The sequence below is a fragment of the Chenopodium quinoa genome, unplaced genomic scaffold (genome assembly GCF_001683475.1).
Source record: "Chenopodium quinoa cultivar QQ74 unplaced genomic scaffold, ASM168347v1, whole genome shotgun sequence".
Lineage (NCBI taxonomy): Eukaryota > Viridiplantae > Streptophyta > Magnoliopsida > Caryophyllales > Amaranthaceae > Chenopodium > Chenopodium quinoa.
The window spans coordinates 3,003,032-3,025,225 of NW_018745281.1; the positions used below are offsets into that span (position 1 = coordinate 3,003,032).

Genomic DNA, 22,194 nt, shown 5'->3' on the forward strand with positions numbered 1-22,194 from the left:
TTGTCTTCTTTTATGCATATTGAAAGAAGTATACTGCCTGATGACTTCTCATTCATAAGCGAAGAGTATGTTTTTTTTCGAGGGAATTAGCGAAGAGCATATATACATGCATAATTAGGTTAACCTAGGTTTAGGAAAGTAATTTACAAAATAAACAATATACAAAGAATAATTTACATATATTCTAACACACATTTTTTTCCATGTGAAGACGCTGCTTCAATGGAGAGAAAGCTCTCAAACTGCTATAATGGATGATAAGTGTACTTGCTATTAAGAAATTTGTGAAAAGTATCCAAACTTTAGTACTTTAAGTTATGTGTGTCAGAATTTTTAATTTCCCTTTTTTTTTTTACTTAGTTTTACCGGTTGTACAAGGTCATTTGGGGAGGTAACCTATTTGAGACTTTGAGTACCTTGGTTGCTTCACTACAAACGTTTGTACGTACCTCATCTGCAACTAATTATAAAGCTTAATACCTTGTATTTGTGTTTATTTAGTGAAAAAGTGGGTAATATTTTGAGGAGAGGAAATGTGTAGTGATATATATATATATACATACACGGAGTATGTGTCATTTATACGAGGAGAGAGAAAAGGTGGAAAAACTTTTTTTTTTTAAAGCTAATAGAGTTACGTGGGGAATGAGGGTGTAGGTATTGGTACCTACACTTGGGTGTGGGTATTACTCCCTCCATCCCATAATACTAGAAACAGTTTTCATTTTTGTCCGTCATAAAATACTTGACACGTTACTAAATATGAAATGAGACCGCTAATAAAAAAATATTTTCATATACTCTCTTTGAGATTAAATACAAACCTTAAAACCCAATTAAATCCCGCATTTTCTCTCCCCTCACTACCTCACTTGTTGTTTTCTTACAATATAAAAATACAAAAGAGAATATTTTACACAATAACAAATATTTTAAATAGACCCACTTGTAGTTTTCTTAAACTTCGTATTAATCCCACATCTCAAGTATTATGGGACGAAGGGAGTAATAATTAATGATAGACTTATCTACTTGAGAGAAGTGGACTAGACCCAAGCTCATTGATAGAAGTAAAATAGACCCAAGCTCATGTGTACCACGGGCCACGTCCACGCCCATCCCTAAAGGGATTATTAATACAGATACTATGTATATTGCAAACACAATGGCCCTCGTGCCAAATCCGAGATTTTTAAGCCAAATCCCAAGTACCAAGCAAATCTAACCGTCCAAGCTATTTCACCACTACCTAAAAATTCGAAACTGGCTTTGCTTAATCATAATTGGAATGCAACCATGAATGAGGAATTTTCTGCTCTTACTAAACAACATACTTGGGATCTAGCTTGTTCCGCGACCGAAGGGGGTAAATATTATTCGTTGTATGTGGTTATTTAAACACAAGTACAGGGAAGATGGTGAATTATTGGAGCAACACAAGGCGAGACTTGTTGTGAATGGCAAGTCTCAACAGGTTGGCATTGACTGTGATGAGACTTTTAGTCCGGTGGTGAAACTGGCAACTATTCGTACAGTGTTGAGTATTGCTATGGGGAGAGATTGGCCTATTCATCAATTAGATGTCAAAAACGCGTTTCTTCATGGTGTCCTTAAAGAAACCGTATATATGCATCAACCTCCGGGATTTGTGAATCCTAATTTTCCTTCTTATGTGTGCCGGCTCCGCAAATCTTTGTATGGTCTCAAACAGGCTCCTAGGGCATGGTACCAAAGCTTTGCCAATTACCTTCTGCAGATTGGTTTTGTGTGTAGTAAGAGTGATAACTCTCTCTTTGTTTTTCGTCAGGGCACGAATATTGCATACCTTTTGTTATATGTTGATGACAACTCAAGTCTGACATTATTTCTCTTCTCAAGTCAAAGTTTTCCATGGCAGATCTAGGTCAGTTGAGTTTTTATTTAGGTATTTCGGTGAACCGTACCAGGGACAATATGTTTTTGAGTCAAAGCAAGTATGCAGAGAAGATAGTTCACAGAGCTAAGATGGATAATTGCAAACCCGTTGTGGCATCTGTTGAAACCAAGTCGAAACTTGGTGCTCTCGACGGACATCTGGTTAGTGACCCCTCTCTTTACAGGAATCTTGCAGGTGCTCTTCAATACGTCACTTTTACTAGACCAGCCATTGCTTATGCGGTTCAGCAAATATGCTTATTTATGCATGACCAGAGGGAACCGCATTTCAATGCTCTCAAGCGTATTATTAGATATATCAGAGGCACTATGGATCACGGCCTTCATTTGTACCGTTCGGCTCCTACGAGACTTGTTTCTTACACAGATGCCGATTGGGGTGGTTGCCCCGATACTCGGCGTTCTACCTCTGGGTATTGTGTTTATTTGGGTGATAATCTAGTCTCTTGGTATGAAAAATGACAGGCTACTTTGTCCCTTTCTAGTGCCGAAGCAGAATATAGAGATGTCACTAATGTTGTTGCCGAAGTTTGTTGGCTCTGGAATCTGCTTCTAGAGCTACATTGTCCTTTGCGAAGGGTGTCCTTGGTTTATTGTGATAACATTTCTGATGTTTATTTGTCTTGGAATCCGGTACAACATCAACATACCAAGCACATCGAGATGGCCATTCATTTTATACGCAACAAGGTCACGCTGATCTAGGCCAAGTTAAGGTGCTTCATGTTCCCTCTCCATACAAGTACATAGACTTTTTCACAAAAGGATTACCTCGGCAGCTATTCCTTGACTTAAGATCTATTCTCAGCGTTCAACAACCTCCTCCCGCTTCGACTGCGGGGTTGTGATAGAGATTATGGTTAATAATCTCGTATATATTCTGTTAGATATATTTTGTGTGTAATTTAGTAAATATTGTATTCTCATATTTAGGTTGTACCGTCACCTATATATTGACTAATGAGAAAGCCTCCACTGAGGAGAATTACACAATCTTACAATGAAGAAAAAAAAATTATTTACTTAACCCATTTAATACAAAATTGGATGCAGATTAAAAAGCTAATCAACTTGCAATACACTAGTAATGCAAGGATTTAAACAACATTGATTCCATACCACTTAACATTTCAAAACATCCTACATTCTCTAGGAACACCTTTTGGAAACCTTTGTGCATCAGTACAATAATTGTAGATCATGAAGTACTTTTGAACCCATCTTAGTCTCCTTCTGCTCCAAGCATTTAGCTCCTGGTTTTGCCACTTTGCATCAGTGAAGGCCGCGGTTGCAGTCGCGTGGTTAGGGTTGACGTTGAAGTTCCTGTAGTAAGCCGTGAATGGAGCCTTAGCCCAATCTGTCTTAACGCGGCCTCCTTGGGTAGCCCATTGGTCTGCATTCCATAGGCTCGAGTATACCTTCATGGGTTGGCTCTTTGGGAAGGGCACTCCTCTAGCTTCATGGTTCTTGAATACCCTAATGGGAGTGTTGTCTACCAAAAATCTGCATGAATTAATCAAGTCGATTCGATTAATAATAATCCAGTAATAATTAGTATTTAGGCAACAAATATATTTTAATTATTGTCGGGAATAGATCGTGTAAATTTACTCATTTGCCCTTAATGAACGAAACTAAAGTCGTACTTACATGATCATACGAGGGGTCCAAGCGACAGAATAGGTATGGAATTTTGAGGTTGGGTCGAACCAAAGATGGAATTGTTGTTCCCTACCACCTTTTCCTTTAGTAAACACATTAGTGTGGAGTGTGTAAGGCTGGCCACTTACATTTCCTAAGAACTCAAAATCTATCTCGTCATGGGTTGCTCCTTCCGATGATAACTGCATACGTAACACAAGTTCAATCGTCACACACTATAGTATATACTACTACGTAGAATATTAAATAAATGACCAATAATGAGATTATTTTCATGTTCTCTTATTACTCGGTCTAACAATGAGATGTAACAACTAATTTTCTAACATCTTTAAATTTATAACATTATTATTATATGCTCCTTTGGACTCTTATGATTTGTATTGTTATGCCTATATAATTATCTGTTTTTGTGTTATTCCTTTGAAAAGGATGTTTAATTTATGTAGATTAAAAAAAAGTGATATTTGAAGTTATGAATTGACATCAAATGAATTATTGGCACTACTTTACTAATAATACGACCAAAACTACGTCGATGCCATATATTCTATTCTCGTGCAATTTGTGCAAAAGCAATAAACTAACCACCACCTTTTTTCTTTTTTTTTTTTTGAATTAAAAATATTTCCAACATAAAATTCATGTGGACCCTACTACTCTTATCATCGTCTCTCAACTTAGGTGATGCGACTTATATTTTATAATAGCAATAAATACGATTGTTTGTTTATAAGTTACTTCTAAAAATAAATGAGGACGTGGACTAATAAGCTAGTGTACAATTATATGAGTATGACCTAAACTAATATATTAAAAATATCATAAGTTTGACATGACGTTGAAGTTTGTTTTAGTCTAGTCCTTTTTGAAGAACTTTGAAATATTGGAAATTAAAGTGGTCACTTAGTTTATATGATGGAAGAATATAAGAAGTCGCATTGCGATAAGGATGTTTAGGTATGCAACCTACTAGTCTACTACTACGTCTAACTAAATAACCACTTATAGTCACACAAGTGAGGAAGACGATTTATTACTTACGAGTACCAACTAGTTAGCTAAACTATAGCAATCTCATTTGTATATGTTATTACTTCATTAACTAGTAAGTTCGAAATTAGTTGGTATAAACTTAAATCCTATAACATAACGTATAATTTAAAACTATTAACGTGACAACTAACGATATTTGTATGTTATACTGAACTCGACTACACTTAAAAACAGAGGAGATACTATACTATACTATACTAAAATGGTGGGCTTACATAATAAGCAGTGACAGTTCCAGCAGAGTTACCCGCAACAAGTTTAAGTTGCATATCAATCCTTCCAAAGAGATACTCCCTCTTAGACCGAAAACCCGAACCCGAAACCCGATCAAGAGAAAGAGTAAGAAGTTGGCCTCTCCCAAACTTCTTAACTCTTCCATCACCAAATGTAACCTCAAAATCTTGATCAAAATTCCCCCCATTAACAACAACACTCAATGCTAGTGCTACAACCATTACCATGATCACTAAAACCCCTTTTCCCATTTTTTTTTTCCTAGACAAAAATGTCAAAAACACAAAAATTTTATAAATAATATTTTAGAGAGGATATTATATATATATATATATATATTTATTTTTGTCTTGTAATTTTTTGATCTTGTAATTTAAAAGTGATGAAATTGAGGGGTATATAAAGAGGAAGAAATGATTGAAGGAATCAATGGAAGAGCGTGTAGTAAGGTATGGTGTAATGAAGTGGGGAGTTTAAGGGCACCAGCTGGAGGTATACTGGTGCCAGCTGGGGTAAAATAAATACCAAATTTAAAACTATATACTATACGATGTACCCTTATAAATGGGTCATTTACTAATTTTTGAGGACTATTAGTATCTTTTTTGGAAGGTTTTTTAATTTGTTTATAGTATGGTGAAGTGAAATAAAGGGTACATGAATCTATTTTTAGGAATTTTGTCTCTTTATTATGGTATTATTGATGGGTCAATTTTATTATTTTGTTCAATGGTTTTATTACTATATTAGCATGTAGCTTGTAAATTTTAAATTTTATAAATAGGGGTGGGTAGGTACCCTACTTATTTATGTGATGGATAACTATTTTGTGATTTTGACTCATTAATGATATTTTTCTTGGATAACTTTTTAAAATTAGTAACAAATATTATAATACAAATGTTTTGATGAGTAATTGTTTTGTTTGTAGCCATTGTAGGTGTTTAAGATAAAGATTCTCTATTCTTTATACTTGTTTATCATGATTTTATATTGGTTATACATGTTTAAAACTTGTTGATATCTTTTGAAAGAAGACGAATCTAATTATAAATCGTGTATCTTTTCTAAGAAAAAAAAAAATCTTGAGAGATTGCTTACATTTAGTGCACATCGGGTTGTTTGATGACAAATTAGTATGTACTGATATCATAGTAATCTAACTAACACTAGTTAAGTGTGTGACATAAAGAAATAAAAGTTGATTTGAAATTGAAACATCTCAAAGAGAATCTTAACTAGAGAAAATGATGCCTGCTCATCAAAAAACTTACATTCACCTAAACATTTTGACTATATCTTTTTTTCACTCTACTATACATCATGACTAAATTAATACACAAATCAACTAATGTGATATTTTTTGAGATCAAATATTATACTCCGTACTATCATTTACATCAGTCTCAATTATAAATACAATACTTAATGTTGAAATTGAGCTTGTACTATCAATTATAATAACAAATCATCTAGTCCAAGAGAATTAAATAGTCCACATCATTTAGTCAATAGTTGAACCTTTGGTTTTTAGAAAATTTCACTATCCAATATGGATCCAATTAGAGAGAAAGTGGGACCACATTTACCAAAAAAAAATGAAGATAACACTGAGTTTTATGGGTTATGGGCCCCATCAAAGCTTTAGCCCAAAACCCAAAAATCAAGACAGAAAATTCAGAAGATGATGTTTTTAGTAATTATCTCTTCTTTAATTTCATTGGATTTTTTATGAGGTGATGGTTGTGAAAATTGCTTGGGTGGTGCATGGTTGGATGCCAGAAAGGAAGATACTGTCTTAAAATTACATTATTACAGGTTTTTTTTTTTCAGAACATTCTTGATTCTATTGGTTCTTAACAAACTTTGGAGAGGTGTATTTTATTGTATAATCTATCTCACATAATTTTATATTTTTATTATAAGCTTATCCATTTTATTGTTCTCCATGATTTTATTGTATGATTAGATTTTGTCATTGTGTGTTTCAATGGAGTCAAAATCTTCATCCTTATCTCTTTGTTCCAAATTTTGAGTCACAATAGGTGACTAGCTCACAGCTCTAGTTGTACTTTGTACACATACTATTGTTCATGAGTTTGCTTGATTAAAAAAATGTGTTTATTTTTTTATTAGCTTTAATTATAAGTTGATTTACATTATTCATGAGTTATGAAGCCAAAGACATTGGGTAGTTGTAAACTTGTAACTAAGAAATAGTATGTTATGAAGGATGATAAAGGGTATATTAACTTGAAATAGTATTTCAGTAGCATATGAATTATGAGCATGAATTGTGTAAGGGATCCTATCATGTTTTTCATGTATCAAAAATAGCATGAGTTTAATATAAGACATATTATGTTAGTTCAGCCAATAATCTTAACCATCATTGAAATTGTATGTTAAACCATATATATGCTCTTCAATTCATATGGTCGTGTGGTGTAATAATGGTGTGGCTAATCATGGTTGTTCTCTTCAATTCAACTCAATAGTGTAATACTTTGTCATAATTTTATTTCCATTAGGTTTATATACATGTTCTTTTATACATAGATTGAACTTTTCTTGAACCTCATTTTGAATTCCATAGTTTCACTTAATTTAGTTTCAACTCATTTTTACAATTCTGACACTTTCATACTATATTTCACTCCCTTTTTAATATACGTCTAACTGTCAGACAATTAGCAAGACTCAAAAAGAAACACTTTGATGTATGCCATCAAAAAGATGATACCATACTTGTTATTTGGAAATACTTTGATATAATTACCTCTTTCAAACTTTTCCCCATAAAGAATTGTTGATCCCACTTTCGAACGAAAAAGCTATAAATGGATGAATAGTATGCTCCTAACAAACCGTTGGCCATTAAATTAGTACTCCGTAAAATCTTATAGGCCTCTCATTTGGCCCAACTATTACTATTATTGTGGGCCTCACAACTAGATGGGCCCACGTCACGGATAACCAGTGACTTGAATAATTTATTTCATTCCAAATTTAAAATGGTGGATTCTTTAGAAACATTGGTTTTTAGCCTTTTGCTTTCCTCAACTTTTTTTGGCTTTACCTTTCAAAAATAAATAAATTTAAAAAAAAAAAAAAAAAAAAAAAAAACACTAAACTTTTTTTGGCTTTGCACATTCTTAGCCAATAACAACTCAAAAGAGGAATTTACAGCTGCAAATCATGAAAGAGTATTTTTATGATGAGTAGAGAACCTGTGAAGATGCCAAAAGATGGTATATAACAATTTAAACAAGAAAGGGTTCGAAATTGATGACATCCAGGAAATCCCTTGACCTAAAGTGAATCAAATGGTATGTATTATGCTAAACATAAACTTTTCATGACGCCTTTTGTGTAAAGTGCAAGCTGGAATTTCATCTCCTGCTAGCGAAATTCGTATATTCGTTTGTTACTCGAATTATCCGAAATGAGTGTTAACAAGCTCTAGGGTTAGCTAGCGGTTAAGAGCTACATTGATGAGTTTTAGCTGATAGTTTTGGCCCTTACCCCTAAGCATCAGGCCGTAAACAGATACCGAAACAGTTAAGGTTTGAGCAAGCCTGGCAAGCTAAGGCCAATAAGATCTATTCGCGGCTGGTAGTGAAGTTTTAAAATGCCTAGAAATTAAAGTGTCAAATAAAACTATAGACCAAATGTCATCATTATCAGACTAGACAGGAAACCATCGAAGCAAATACGAAGTAATAATTAAGGTAGACACATTTAATTAGTAACTTGACAAGAGGGTGTTAATCATAAAGTTGTATTTCTTCTCATCACCACTTGTCCCTTTAGAGGGAGGGGGGTTTGTAAACAACATCAGTTAATCGGGAAGGAGTCAATAAACCACAAATGTGACTACAGTTATAGTATCTATGTTTTGGCACTAGTCAATTACAAAGCTTACTGAGTATAGCATGAAACACCCAGGCATCAGTTTTTAGAGCATTGGTTAACACCACCGCAAGGACAAAAGAGAATATACTAAGCTAAGTCCGGGATAATCACAGTTAAATCACTTACTTAGCTGAAGATGCACGGCCCTGTGAAGGATCAGTTGATACATCAAATCCAGGTGGGATGAAAATGACATCATCCCATTTCCGAGAAGAATCATCCTGCAAAATTATTCTCTGATGTTAAATTTCAGATTTTCAGTATTAAAAGAATGTTTCGTACGAGAAAAAAAGCAGAGAAGCTTAGGTCTATATGGTAATTTCGCCTAACCTATGGTCCCTATGGTTGGGAATGTGGGTGGGGTGGGGTGGGGTTGGGTGGGTGGGTGGGGCGGGGATAGAGGGTCAACTATCTAAAAGCTTAGGACCCTGAGAAAATGACTGAATCAGAGTAGGTTTTATCCTCTATTTCTAAAGCCATAAGAAAGCAGAATTAGGTGCAGTACACAAAGAATTCAGTGAGCAGCAGTGCATAATGGCTCCATGTTCTTTATTACGTGTCAGAAGTTCAGTTGAACGTAAGGTTAATGAATCTCTTCAAAATGCAGCAGTTTAAGAATCAATATATCTACTTTTATGATGCTAATGTCTTGGGAAATTATAGTGGCAAAGACTTAATATACCTTCATTCCCTTAATTATGTCTTCAAGAACAGCTACCTGCGATATTGAAAGGGTGAAGAAAAAATGTTAGGAGAATAAAAACTACAGCTAGACTAGAAAAGTCGTGGGCCATGAAAAACACATACTTCAATATCTCCTTGTCTATAAGTAGGATTCAGCCTTCCTTGCAGCGTAGAAGCTTTCAGTAATGAATTTTCCAAGTCCTCCTATTACGCCAAAGATAAATGCAAAAGAAATGGGAGTTAAATTAAAAATACAATGGACAAAAAAAGAAAAAAAAAAAAAAATTAGAAATCTTTCTGCAAGTTGAGATACCCAACCTTTCTGAAGAAAACAGGACGGTATTTCCTCTTGTCGCTGCTTAAAATTAAACTCCGGGACTGACATGTAAAAGAGTTGAAGATTATTACATGGATAATTCATGATGAAGTAACAAGCAATATAGCTACTAAAGAAAGCCTAAAATGGTACAAATAAGCATCTTGTCCATCAGATGCTGTAAAATTGTAGTCTAAGCTGTCTTAACAGAAGCAGGTCAAAAATTCAACTGTAACATACAAGGTTGCATGAATAATTTAAGCAGGAAAATTATGAACTAAAAACACTAATCTAAGCTGTGGATCACAAACGGAAAAGATATGAATTAGTAGCAATCGCCAATCTCCGTCCGGCCCGAGGAAACCTTTGCACACCTCTGTTACCTTTCGGGAGGCCTACGCCCCATAGACATTGTCTACCTGAGACTGTCCCTTGGCCCGTAGGTCCTGACACAAGGTTAGAATTCTAGCTCTGACCGATTGAGAAGATATTTTAACTTCATATATACTACTGTAGTAAATGATTTTGGCTAATACTTCCATAAGAAAAAAAAATTGAGTTATTATATGGAATTGATCTAATCTTGGTTGAAGAAATAATTATTAAACCTAATATTTTGCATTCAACAAGGATAAGCAATCCTGTTCCTTAACATATTCTGTGTAACAAAGTTTTCCAGATTCTCATCCATACTCAAAGTATATCACGGAGAAAAGGCAAAATTCTAACATTTGAGCTCATCAGAAAGAGAATCATTAACTATCAGAAAAGGGTAGGGCATTTCATGTGGCTAAATAACAGTATTACATTAATGGGAACCATGCACAATTGCACATTGTTGAATTTGTTGAGCATCAAAATTCAAAGAAAAAAAAACGAAGATATATATAAAGGTCTAAATGGATACTAGACATTAGATTCCTTAGGATAAGCCCTAGAGTTGACTCCTCATTTTGTCACCAAAATATTTTGAAGCAACGACTCAACATATTGGTCAAAGTCTCGCTCACATCAAACACATATCTACTGTTTACAAGCTACAATTTTATACATAAAAGATATGATTGCCAACCATTCTAGCTTCAAAGTAACAGAACATAATATAAATTGACCCAACCAGTTCACAGAAACATCTCACCAGATAATTCACAAAAGAATACACTAATTTAGGGTTGATATGTAGTCAAAAGATAAAAAAATATTCAATAATGAAAAATGTGCTATGAATTAACATAGCTTAGACAGTATTAATGGAAGAAATTGGGGAAGGAGAAAATGGTTTTTATTCACAAAAGAATACATTAATTTAGGGTTGATATGTAGTCAAAAGATAAAAAAAGATTCAATAATGAAGAATGTGCTATGAATTAACATAGCTTAGACAGTATTAATGGAAGAAATTGGGGAAGGAGAAAATGGTTTTTATTCACAAAAGAATACATTAATTTAGGGTTGATATGTAGTCAAAAGATAAAAAAAGATTCAATAATGAAGAATGTGCTATGAATTTACATAGCTTAGACAGTATTAATGGAAGAAATTGGGGAAGGAGAAAATGGTTTTTATTAAGGAACTGGAATTACAGAAGAATAACGGATATTCAAGCTTTCAAGAGGATTGATTCTCTCCAATTAGCAATCTGAATGCTAAACAAAATACTCATCAATATTCAATCTCCCTTTCCTCCCTCTAATATGTCCTGTACTGCTGTATATAGTGCTTTTCCTCTCAATTTCTCGCAATATTATCCCTCAAGCCACTAAATTAGTCATTACTGAATTTTCATGTAAAGTACTCCTCTCACTGATACTGATGCATAACAATATGTTGATTGGAATTTCATCCATGTTGACAATTTTCAAAGCCAAATTTTTTCAGAAGCTGAAAGGAAGAGAGACAAGAGTCAACTAAAGAGAAGGGGGTTAGATCTACAATTTCTGGAATCTGTAATGAAACAATACATAGATTAATATAGACTTAAGCGTAGTAAAAGTTAGAGCAAGGGACATAGCCAAATTTATAAGGACCAAGAGAATAGAATAGCTGGTAGTAGCTACAATTAGTTTATGATCCTCGAATGAGATAAAAATGAAGAAAGATTGTGCCCCATTGTCCCACTAATCAGACCAATTTCTGTAATTCATATTTCAACAAAAAAACAAAGAAGGGGGACTGGGGAAAGGATTCATAGTGATGAAAGGAAAAAAAAAAAAAAAACTGAAACTCATTAATCTAACAGTTTCAGGACCTTTAGAGTAGAGGATAGTTTTCTGTAATGTTTGCAGAAACTTCTAGTAAAACAAGACTTCAAATTGTCCCTAGATCTATGTGTTTCATGGCATTTGATTTACTTTACACAAACTCACAGGCAATACTTCCAAAGTTCCAAGCATCCTAAGTAACAAAGCCACTCAAAGCAAATCAACATTTAGTCAAAACACCCCAATCCCTACCCAAAGAACAATAAACATCAAAATAGAAACAAACCTGGAAAACTGGAACCCCTAAGAATTCTTCTTCAGAAATTCCAGCCTTTTGCCTTTCCTACAAATTTAAAGGGAAGATTTAGTTGGAAGCATAGAAATCACACGTAAATTGAATGAAACTTTCCGCCCTTGCATGGATGCATTCACACTGAAATAAATTCAATTTCCAAAAGTTTGTACATATGATTATGTGTCTATGGTTGAAGAGATGATCTGCTTTGATGTTCAATTTTCACATATAAAATTCTAATAATAAAAAATATTTAAAGCAATACAAAATTGCACAAAATAAATTCACAAATCATTGGTCAATATGAGTCTAGGAAGGTTAAAGGAGGCAAGTAATGACCCAATGCTAACCAAACAACAGAAAAGCACCCAGTATTTCTACAAACTTAGCACACAGATAAAACAGCTAACACGACAACAATGAAGAATGTCACCAAAATCTAACCCTATATTAAGCAAGCAAGGTCCATACACTGAATCTCAAAAGGAAATATGGTCTAACTTGGCTATTTTGAGAGATAAATTGATACATGGAAAGCAGACAAGTTCAACCTCTTATCAAAGTCACAAAAGGTTCATAAATCTAGAAGCTTAAACTAACCAGCATTCCAGCAATTAGAGGTGGCTAGTGGGCCGGGATGGACCTCGCCCACCCTGACCCGCACGGCTGGTGGGTCACGTGGGTCCGACCCGGTTTCAACTCGGTACCAACCCAGCACAGCCCGGGTTGTGTCGTGGGTCCAACATTTTCGACACAACCCATTTCAACCCAACTCGCTTTAACCAGGTTGATTCGGCCGAACTCACACAATCCGTTTTGACCCATTAATTCGACAAACCTGGCCCGTGAACCCACCCAACCCGACCCAGCTCGCACAACCCAGCCCACCTTGGACGCCCAACCTGCACAACCCACGACTCGAACCCACCCCGCACGCACAACCCGCCTAACCCGCATGGCCCACCCACCCAACCCACACGGCCTACATAAACTTCTTCTTATAAGTATAGGAGTGATTTGATTGAATTATTTTGTACTTTTGATAGTCGTATTAGTTTTACAAGTGATACATGAACTTCTTGTTTTGCCGGATCTTTTCTTTGCATTACTGCTCATTGGATGGATGATGATTAGTTTATTAAAAAACGTATACTTTGTTTTCAAGCTATGGAAGAAAGGCATACCGGTTTTAACATCAAAGTTCGTATTATGGATTGTTTAAGAGAATTTCACTTGAATGGTAAAGTTTTTTCTTTGTCTCTTGATAATATAATTGCAATCACAATGTGTATTGACTATTTGAAAAATGACTCCAAGTTGAATTTGTTGTTGGGTGGTAATCTCTTGCACGTTAGATGTTATGCACATATTTTGAATTTGTGTGTTCAAGAGGGTCTCGGTGAGTTGCAACCATTGCTAAACTCAATTAGATCGAACTGTTATACAATGAATTAGGATTACTTCCTCGGTTAGATGGAAGTACATGGCTATGAGTAAAGAGAGAGGTCTTAAGAAAAGACAAATGATCTATAGATACCCCTACCCGTTGGAATATAATTCTACTTTCAATTTGTTGAACGATGCTATAAAGTATCGTGACGTTTTGACCCAACTTTACAATGAGACCCGTGTTGATCCTAGTGAGTTAATAACCCGAAAGTCATTGGACTGATGCCTCTTTTGTTCGTGATGTTTTAAATGTTTTTGATAATGCAACTCATATTTTCTCTTATATCTATGAGCCTAACATCTATCTAGTCATATTGGAGTGTGTTAAAGTTGTTCAAACCATCGAAGAGCAAAAGAAAATTGATGGACTTCGTCCGTTCTTGATAGCATGAAATGCAAGTGGCATACTTATTTTAGTGAATTCCCAATCATTTATGGAATTGCTGCTATTCTTGACCCCGATGTCAAAGCTGTAGGTTTGGAAAATCTATTAGAATTATAAGAATTACGTTGGCTTTGATTCCTTATTTTGTGATATAAGGATACATAGGCATCTTAATTAAGAGCAAGCCAACAAATTATTAATTTTGTAAAAATTAAACAACCTTAAAAATAAATATGTGCAAAATATTATTTCAAAATAAAAGTTCAAAACTATTAAAAAAAACATACTTGGATATTTGACCCACACAACCCACTTAGCCATTTGGCCCATCCGACCCTAACCCACGAACCCAGATCAACCCAAACCCACGAACCCACCCAACTCACAAACCCAGCTCGACCCATCCTCCGACCCATCTCGACCTACCCTCCAACCCATCAAACCCACGAACCCAGCTCGACCCACCCACGACCCGTCTTACCCATGAACCTATCTCAACCCACCGACGACCCATCTAACCCACGAACCTAACCCTGGTGAGTCCAATTTCTCTATCCCAACACACGACCCGGCCCACCCTACCCTAGATGGGTCATGTCATGTGCCATGAAACCCCAACCCGCAACCCACCTAACCCTAACCCAGCTCGCACAACCCGCACGGTGGACACCTCTACCAGCAATAGTCGATATCTGTAAACTTTTGTACCCCAATACCAAACACATCTCAATCCTACTTTCCAGACAAGAACATCTTAGTAGTGCAATGACACAAGAACAAGATTCAAGCTAACACAGTAGCTCAATTTCTCTTAGACAAGTCTTCAAGTTATTGATGATTTGTAGGATGAAGATAAGCATCCGTAACACAGTTTGACTGAAAACAAATTTCAAAAAAGGAAAGAAAATCTTGAATTTATAGCCGAATAGATTGTCAGTAGAGGATATTAGGAATTATGTTTTCATGAAACAGGAAAAAAATTGAAGATTTGACCTCCAACCCCAGATATAATATTCTATGTCCTAATAATTCTTCTTATCCTTCAACTACCCAGTTACTACAATTGTAAATGATTCTTTAACCAGATTCATGAAATTGCAGCAGCTATGAGAAAAGAATGATTGCCTTCATATAGCAAAAACGAGTACAGCTGATTATACAAAACAGACCAAAACTTTGTTCAGATAAAGCTCTTAAGAAAGTATACACCATTCCCAAGTCTCAACAACACACATACTCAACCAAGCAATGACTGTTTTCAGTAATGGCAAATGAATAGTGAGCCCCCAATGGCTGTTTTCATTTTTTACAACAACCAATCATACGAATGCCACCATGCTTAACAGTCAATAAAATAAATAAAAAAATTAAAAAAAAAAAAAAAAAAAAAAAAAAAAAACTCACCTTCAAAGCATTTTTAACCTCTGATGCCTCCGGAATCAATCTGAAAGCAACTCCATTCACCTTAAGCTGGAAAACCTGCCAATGCACATACCATTTGTCTCTTCATTAGTTATGAGTCGCACAGTAAAATAAACACGTGCTATTATTAGCTCACACTAGTCAATGTAATCCAAAATGAACATTCGCCAAATATAATCAAAAAAAGCCAGCAATAAACTTATTAACCATTGATCCAACTGCAATGATCAGTCACTTCACCAGTACACAAACAACTAATGTACCATATTATTGATACAATCCACCAAAAGTTTCATTATCATATTCAGAACCCTTGACCCCTCAAACTTAACAATACCACCTTAGTTAAAGGACAATTTGCAACATCCCAACTCTGATTTCCATCCCCCCCCCCCCCCCCCACCCTCCTTCTACTCCGCCTTGCGCCCCTCAAAACCCCATTTCTGCAAAGTAGCACTTCCCATCAGCTAATTGCACCAATGTGGATGTAATGAACCATCCCATTTTGATGGATTGATTATAGTTTAGGTTAACAATTTGGGAATTTCATCAACCAAAAAAGCTAAAATCTTCTCATAAAACTCATGCTCATCAATTAACAACACCAATTAGATAATGCAAGTAAATAATTAAATAAGATTAGATAATTAGCATAATATAAGCTCAAAACTTTCAGAAATAAATTAACCTTATTCAAAGCAACAGGAACAACACTAGCCCCACGACGCATGTTGGGGTCCATCAATCTCATCTGATCAAGAAGAGTATCAGCATCTTCCTCCTTTAAACAAAACAAAGCAAGCGAATTCTTCGATTTCTTCCCAGAAACCAACACAAATTCTTCATTCGAATTACTCAAAGCATAAACAGCAATCCCAGCTAATCTCTCCTCAATCGCTTCATTCGACATCCCATATTGTTGCTGCCGCGGCTTCTGCAACTGCTCAACATTAATGGGGTTTACCTCTAGTTGCTGAATTCGAGCAAAACCCGGGGATTTGAACGAACAAGAAGAAGTAGAAGCGAAATTGGCGAGGTGGGTATTGAGGTGATTAGTAAAAGAAGAAGAGAAATTGTTGAGGAAAGAAGAACAAGTTGTAAAAGCTTGCTGAAATTGGGAAATTGGTAAAAATGGCGGTTGTTCATGCTTGGATGATGATGAAGTTGAGGAATTCATCATCAATTGAATTGGGGGTTTTTTGAGGTGGGTATTATTGTCGCGGGAAAATTGAGGGATTTGAGAAAAAGGGGTTTTAGGGTAGGGTAAAGGAGAGAGAAAATTGGGGAAAGGGTTTTAGTTTTACAGGTTGAGTTTTCTGGAAGTGGAGAGAAGTGAGTGAGTGTGAAGAAGGAAGAGAGAAAATTGGGGAAAGGGTTTTAGTTTTACAGGTTGAGTTTTCTGGAAGTGGAGAGAAGTGAGTGAGTGTGAAGAAGGAAGAGAGAAACTGGATTTTGGGCCTAGACAATTAGTGTGTTATTATTTGGGTCTATGTTGTTTTTGGTTTTTGGGCATTTTTTTTAGTACTCCGTAATTCCGCGTGTTACAGATTGTTCAGTTGGTTAGACCTTCTTCCGAATTCAGAGAATTTTGTGAATCTGTGACAAGTTAAATACGTTTGAATAAGGATTAATAATTAATAGTGGTTACTCATGTTCAATTTACTATTTCCTTCATTTTTAAATACTTGTTTTATTCTCCATACGTGGAGTTTTAAGAGAAATTGGAGAAAGTAATAAAATATGGAGGTAGTGGGGTAGGTGGAAAAATAAAAATACTTCGTACTAAAAAGCAAAAGTAGTTGAGAGTATTGGAGGAGAGAGAATATGAAATTAATAAAATATGACTTATGTTGGGTTCACTAGTTAAAAGAAATGAATTAAATATTATAAAAGTTTTCCAAATAAGGAAATGGATCAAGAATTTAAAACGGCCGAAAATGAAAAGTGGAGCAAGTATTTAAAAATGAAGAGAGTAAATAAATTCGCATTAAAGATTCACAAAGACATTGATTAGCAGAAATTTGATCTCAGCCTTTCGGGTCATGGGTACGAGTGGTATGACCTTTTATGTTTTACCAATTAATTTAGTTGATAGTCACTTTTAAATAACTTTGTAAATGGAGGTTTTTAATTTGAGATAAATGTTTCTTTTGCGTGTCAAAAAAAATGTATCTTTTGATAATTTACTAGTATGTAGAGTTTCTCATGACTATTAATAATTTAATATGAATTTTGCATAATTTTTGGAACTATGAGAAAATTTCTTATGAAGAGTAACGAAAAATAACAATAATGAATGATGGGAGGATGAATTTGGGCCGGTCCAACGGAGTGTTTGATCTGAAGACCTTGCTTACGCCTCCCTAAATTCCTAAACCAATCCTTGTTGCTTTTGATCATAAAATTGCAAATTTTGATAATATCGTTTAAAATTATATTTTGACTTTAACTTTTGTCAATGTATGACAATGTCGATTTTTTTTTTATTTTTACTTAATTTATATTACGAAATTTATTAGACTTTATCAAAAGTTATTTTAGTTGTAATTTAAATTTGGATACCTATTATTAACTCTTATCAGAACTTTTATTCTTAAAACTTATTTGATCTTTTCTTTCTTAAAATATGTGAACTGAACAAAAGTTTCTATTTTACATGTTTGTAAAAAGAACTCGAAATTGATATGAAAAAATGGCACATAGTCAAAAGGGTGAGACTATTTTAAATCAGTGTAGTATGTGTTTAGGGTAAAAATTACCCATGACAAATGGACCAATCCGGAGCTGCCACGTGTCCACCACGTGGGCCAATCAGCGTCCGCCACTTGTCACCCTATGAGGTCCAACATGGACTAATCAGGCCACGCCACGTGGCCACCCATATGCCAAATAGGCAAAATGGCCACCAAGGCCCAAAGTCCGAGAGAAGCCCAATTTGTCCTGGTTAACCTAAACCTAGGATTGGCACGCTTCTCAAGACTATAAATACTTAATTAATCCTCATTAAAGGGGATGCAGAAATTAATGACTCTCACCTAGAGAAAACCAAAACACATTGATCACTCCTCCCCTAGAGGAACCAGATCTCCTACCTTTACTTTCCGCATTTATCACTCCTCAAACAAGTACTAACTTGATCGTCGGAGGCGGAGCTCCTACCACAAGGAGTCTCCGTTTGTTTTGCAGGTACAGGCGTCCGGTTCCAGTCTCGGAATTGTAACTCTCCCGCAGGACATCAGAAAACCCCGAAACATTTTGGCGCCGTCTGTGGGGAGAGTACTTTCGAGATGGCATCACAGTCTGTACCGATTCTAAGTGATAAGCGTCCCATGGACGACCCCCTGGTTCAGTCGGACCAGGACACCGACAATGAAATCGATGTCGAGACTCACACGACCCCCGACGGGTCCCTTAGAGCTCGACGTACCCGTCCCACCGCCTGAGCCTCAACAGGCGGTCGAGGGGTCTGCTCCTGTTACCAGGAACGAACTCATGTCTTTCATGAGAGGTTTCAAGGGAGAAATCCAGGAGCTAATCAAAAAGAGAACGCCTGTTCCCGCAAAGGAACAGTCGGCCAGAACGTCCTCCCACCCCGGGAGAACTAGACTTGTTAAGGATCGTGTGGCGACCCCCTAGCCAGAGCCTGGGGTAAGGCAGTCGCCAGTGATCGACTAAACGAAGTATCACTTCCCTTCACCAGGGAAGAGAAAGCACATCCGTTATGTTCAACCGGACGAGTCAAAGAGAACATTCTCTGATGCTTGAATGTTGCTGGAGCAGAAGAAGAATGACCGACTATCAGAGTCGGCCTCTACGTCTGATTTTCAAGACAGTCTCCACCATACCTCCATGAGGTATTCAAAATCTAACCATGAGAGTCAGACATGCAGCACTCACCCTCACAAAAGTGTGCTAACACTCACAGGGTACAGCCGACATAGTTCTTGCCCATGCTAAATTAATAGACCAGGCGGCAATATAAGTAGTCGGCCAGGTCTAACCAACCCCGATTAAAGTTACATGCGCCTAGCATGACACTCAATGGGTACAGCCGGTAGAAGACCAGCCTCCGAGCATCCGGCCAGGCGGCCAAGTACTGCATGCGTCATACGAACAAATGTTGGGAGTCGGATGGTCAAGCTTGTAGGCTGGTAAACATGGAATCAAGCGCTGACTACTTCATATCATTACGTGAGAAGCACATTGCTAGCCACACGTCACTTAGACCAACTAGGTGGCAAAGTCCCATGTGATCATAACAAGGAGGCGACTCTTCAAGTGACAAGGCACAATACCAAGGGTATATAAACCAAGGCATGTGTCGTATAACATGGAGACCAAACAAGACTTACATGATCATAACCGTCGCCCACTAAACACTCAGCTTTTGAAACGATTCACAAATGCTAGGTGGAGTAATGGCCCTTATGCTTCTTGAACAAACCAACACCCAGGCTTCGTTCTTCAAAGCTAGTAGGCGGCAATCGGCTCCAACTCAGCCACAAAGCAGTCGGCCTACTAGCTCTAAAATAGCCGGAACTCTTTAATGAGGGCCATAGACGCTAGCATACAATCGACTCTCAAAACGTTGTGAGCATTACACCCTTGAAGCCGAAAATGGATACTTAAGGCACCTCTCTTAGTTCTCAAACTAATCAAAGTATCATCCAACATCACCTTTGCAAAACCTTTCTTGACATAGCACAAGCAATCGGCATCAAGATGGTATTTTTAACCAGCCGGCCAATATATGTTGTTGCTATGGTTTAATATGCGCATGCTACTACTGCTCTTCATACTTGCAGTGGTAGTGGAAAGCTTGCCTAAACATGCAAATTTGGTGAACACGATGCTAGCTACTAACACGAATGGTTTCGATGCAACTGTGGTATGAGCAGGCGGCAAGTGGGAGAACAACAGGTGCTCATATAAAGAAACAAGAACACCCCATGAGCAGTCGGTTGGTGCAACGCATCCGACCATGCTAACGATGAAATGCAAACAAACGGCAATCTATGCAGCTGCTAAACATTCGGTCCTTGCCAACTAGGCGGCAGTAATGATTAAATCAGGTGGCCCTTGCAACCAAAGCAATGATTAAACGGCTAGTCATGTAAAAACAAGCGGCACCCTATTGAGGATTGTCAATTGTTTCCGTTGCAATTATCGTGAGGAAGCTCTTACCCAAGGTGAATCTTAATTACTGAGTAAATTCTGGAAGAAGTCATTTGTGAGCTTCTAACCAGGCGGACTTCTCCTCATGTCAAGCATCTGTTTGATATAGGCGGCATCAAAGGCTGCAAGCAATGCATCCGGCCAGCTCCATATATGCTCACCCAACATTTATAATGCCATATGTATTTCAATTCAAATGAAACTTTTTCCAGCTTGCATCATATGCGGGTTAACTAGTGGGTCTTGGTCTGGCTGAAACAAAACCGAAAACCAGCCGTAAAAAACAAGAGTTAGGTGCATGAATAGCAGTCGGCCATCTCTACGCAACATTAGTTAGCTCTTGATAAAACATCCGGCACTCTCAGCATTTGAGAGCAGGCGACATTATAGAGTTAGTCGGCATTCGGTCAGCCAAACAGCCGGTGCTCGTCGAGGGTAGCCTTGAAAAACCGGCTATATGTATTTAAAGCAAGAATGCCGTGAATAATTACACAATCACAAGTGCTCCTCAAGATTACAGCCGGCCATACCCAAAAAAAAAAAAAAAAAAAAAACCATTGTGCTCGGTTTACTTGAGGTTCAAAAACGGCCCCGGCATGCAACATCTATGATCTTTACTATTGTGATAAGACCAGCCTGCTCTATATGATGTTTTATCATGGTATAACCGCATGGTTTTTGCTCAAAAATATAATGCCAAGTATACTTGATACAAATGAGTTTGGTTCTAGCTTGATCTTCCAAAAGTAAACAGCCAACATACTCGCACATATAAACCTCAAACCTCACGGCCTGTCGAGAGGAGTAGCGCTTGGCTCGTAGTAATATAATCGGCCATGAGAGTGAATGCTTAAACTTGTTCATGTGCTAATTCTCTTATTGTGAAAGCTGAGCATTGGCGTCTCACCCAAGAAAGCAGGCGGCTAAATGGCGGCTAAAACAGTCGACACTTGGTTGAAAAGGCATGAGCTCAAACTCAAACTCAAGTAAAATGCAAGTAAAATGTTGAACTCAAACTCTCGGTTGCCGGCTGCGCACCTTGGTTATTAATGGTGTCCAAAACCGTTTAACACCAAAAAGTTCCTTGTTTGAGAATGTGCAAGACGATATCTCAATGTCGAACTTCAAGCTAGCTCTAATAAAGCAGCATATGTGAGAACGAGAGAATGTTATGCATGGCTGGATACGCAAGATGGGTATGGACGCCTGAATTTGAGAAGTCGTTTGTAAATTTTCAGAATAGGCAGCCCTCGTTGCCAGTCCACCATTGAGGCGCCCGCACAAGCCAAGCCGGCCTTAGGCTACAGCCGGCATTAGTGGTTGAGCACAGAGATGCACCTAGCTAGTCAAGCCTTTGGCTGTTTAACTACACCTAGTGTCCTCGCTAAACTAATGAAAGCAGGCGTCAAAATACAAGGCTCCCAACTGCCTCAATACAGCCAGCTTTATGACACCTATGCTTGAA

General features: G+C 36.9%; 3 protein-coding genes across 3 annotated transcripts; 1 reads left to right on the forward strand and 2 right to left on the reverse strand.

The window, feature by feature from the left end:
* Nucleotides 1-1,384: 1,384 nt before the first annotated feature.
* LOC110711589 (uncharacterized mitochondrial protein AtMg00810-like) lies at nucleotides 1,385-2,397 on the forward strand. Its single transcript, XM_021889995.1, has 2 exons — nucleotides 1,385-1,765; nucleotides 1,855-2,397. Exons 1-2 carry the CDS (start codon nucleotides 1,385-1,387, stop codon nucleotides 2,395-2,397), a joined length of 924 nt encoding a protein of 307 aa, XP_021745687.1.
* A 466-nt stretch (nucleotides 2,398-2,863) lies between these two features.
* Nucleotides 2,864-5,271, reverse strand: LOC110711791 (xyloglucan endotransglucosylase/hydrolase 2-like). The gene is made up of 3 exons (XM_021890217.1): nucleotides 4,869-5,271; nucleotides 3,586-3,779; nucleotides 2,864-3,438 (listed from the first exon to the last, which is right to left on the reverse strand). Exons 1-3 carry the CDS (start codon nucleotides 5,136-5,138, stop codon nucleotides 3,066-3,068), a joined length of 837 nt encoding a protein of 278 aa, XP_021745909.1. The 5' UTR covers nucleotides 5,139-5,271; the 3' UTR covers nucleotides 2,864-3,065.
* Nucleotides 5,272-8,632: 3,361 nt separating this feature from the next.
* LOC110711790 (protein TIC 22-like, chloroplastic) lies at nucleotides 8,633-17,197 on the reverse strand. Its single transcript, XM_021890216.1, has 7 exons — nucleotides 16,243-17,197; nucleotides 15,537-15,611; nucleotides 12,290-12,346; nucleotides 9,805-9,864; nucleotides 9,610-9,690; nucleotides 9,485-9,520; nucleotides 8,633-9,023 (listed from the first exon to the last, which is right to left on the reverse strand). The coding sequence occupies exons 1-7, from the start codon at nucleotides 16,732-16,734 to the stop codon at nucleotides 8,925-8,927; spliced, it is 900 nt and encodes a 299-aa protein (XP_021745908.1). The 5' UTR covers nucleotides 16,735-17,197; the 3' UTR covers nucleotides 8,633-8,924.
* Nucleotides 17,198-22,194: the final 4,997 nt, after the last annotated feature.

Excerpts from the sequence above, each read along its gene's own strand:
- LOC110711589 (XM_021889995.1), top strand. The coding sequence starts at position 1,385 with ATGTGGTTATTTAAACACAAGTACAGGGAAGATGGTGAATTATTGGAG. Across the intron at positions 1,766-1,854 it reads ACCTTCTGCAGATTGGTTTT|TCTGACATTATTTCTCTTCT; the intron begins GTGTGTAGTAAG and ends TGACAACTCAAG.
- LOC110711791 (XM_021890217.1), bottom strand. The coding sequence starts at position 5,138 with ATGGGAAAAGGGGTTTTAGTGATCATGGTAATGGTTGTAGCACTAGCA. Across the intron at positions 3,780-4,868 it reads GAACTGTCACTGCTTATTAT|TTATCATCGGAAGGAGCAAC; the intron begins GTAAGCCCACCA and ends TTACGTATGCAG. Across the intron at positions 3,439-3,585 it reads TGGACCCCTCGTATGATCAT|ATTTTTGGTAGACAACACTC; the intron begins GTAAGTACGACT and ends TAATTCATGCAG.
- LOC110711790 (XM_021890216.1), bottom strand. The coding sequence starts at position 16,734 with ATGATGAATTCCTCAACTTCATCATCATCCAAGCATGAACAACCGCCA. Across the intron at positions 9,691-9,804 it reads GTCCTGTTTTCTTCAGAAAG|GAGGACTTGGAAAATTCATT; the intron begins GTTGGGTATCTC and ends TTGGCGTAATAG. Across the intron at positions 9,521-9,609 it reads ATAGACAAGGAGATATTGAA|GTAGCTGTTCTTGAAGACAT; the intron begins GTATGTGTTTTT and ends TCAATATCGCAG.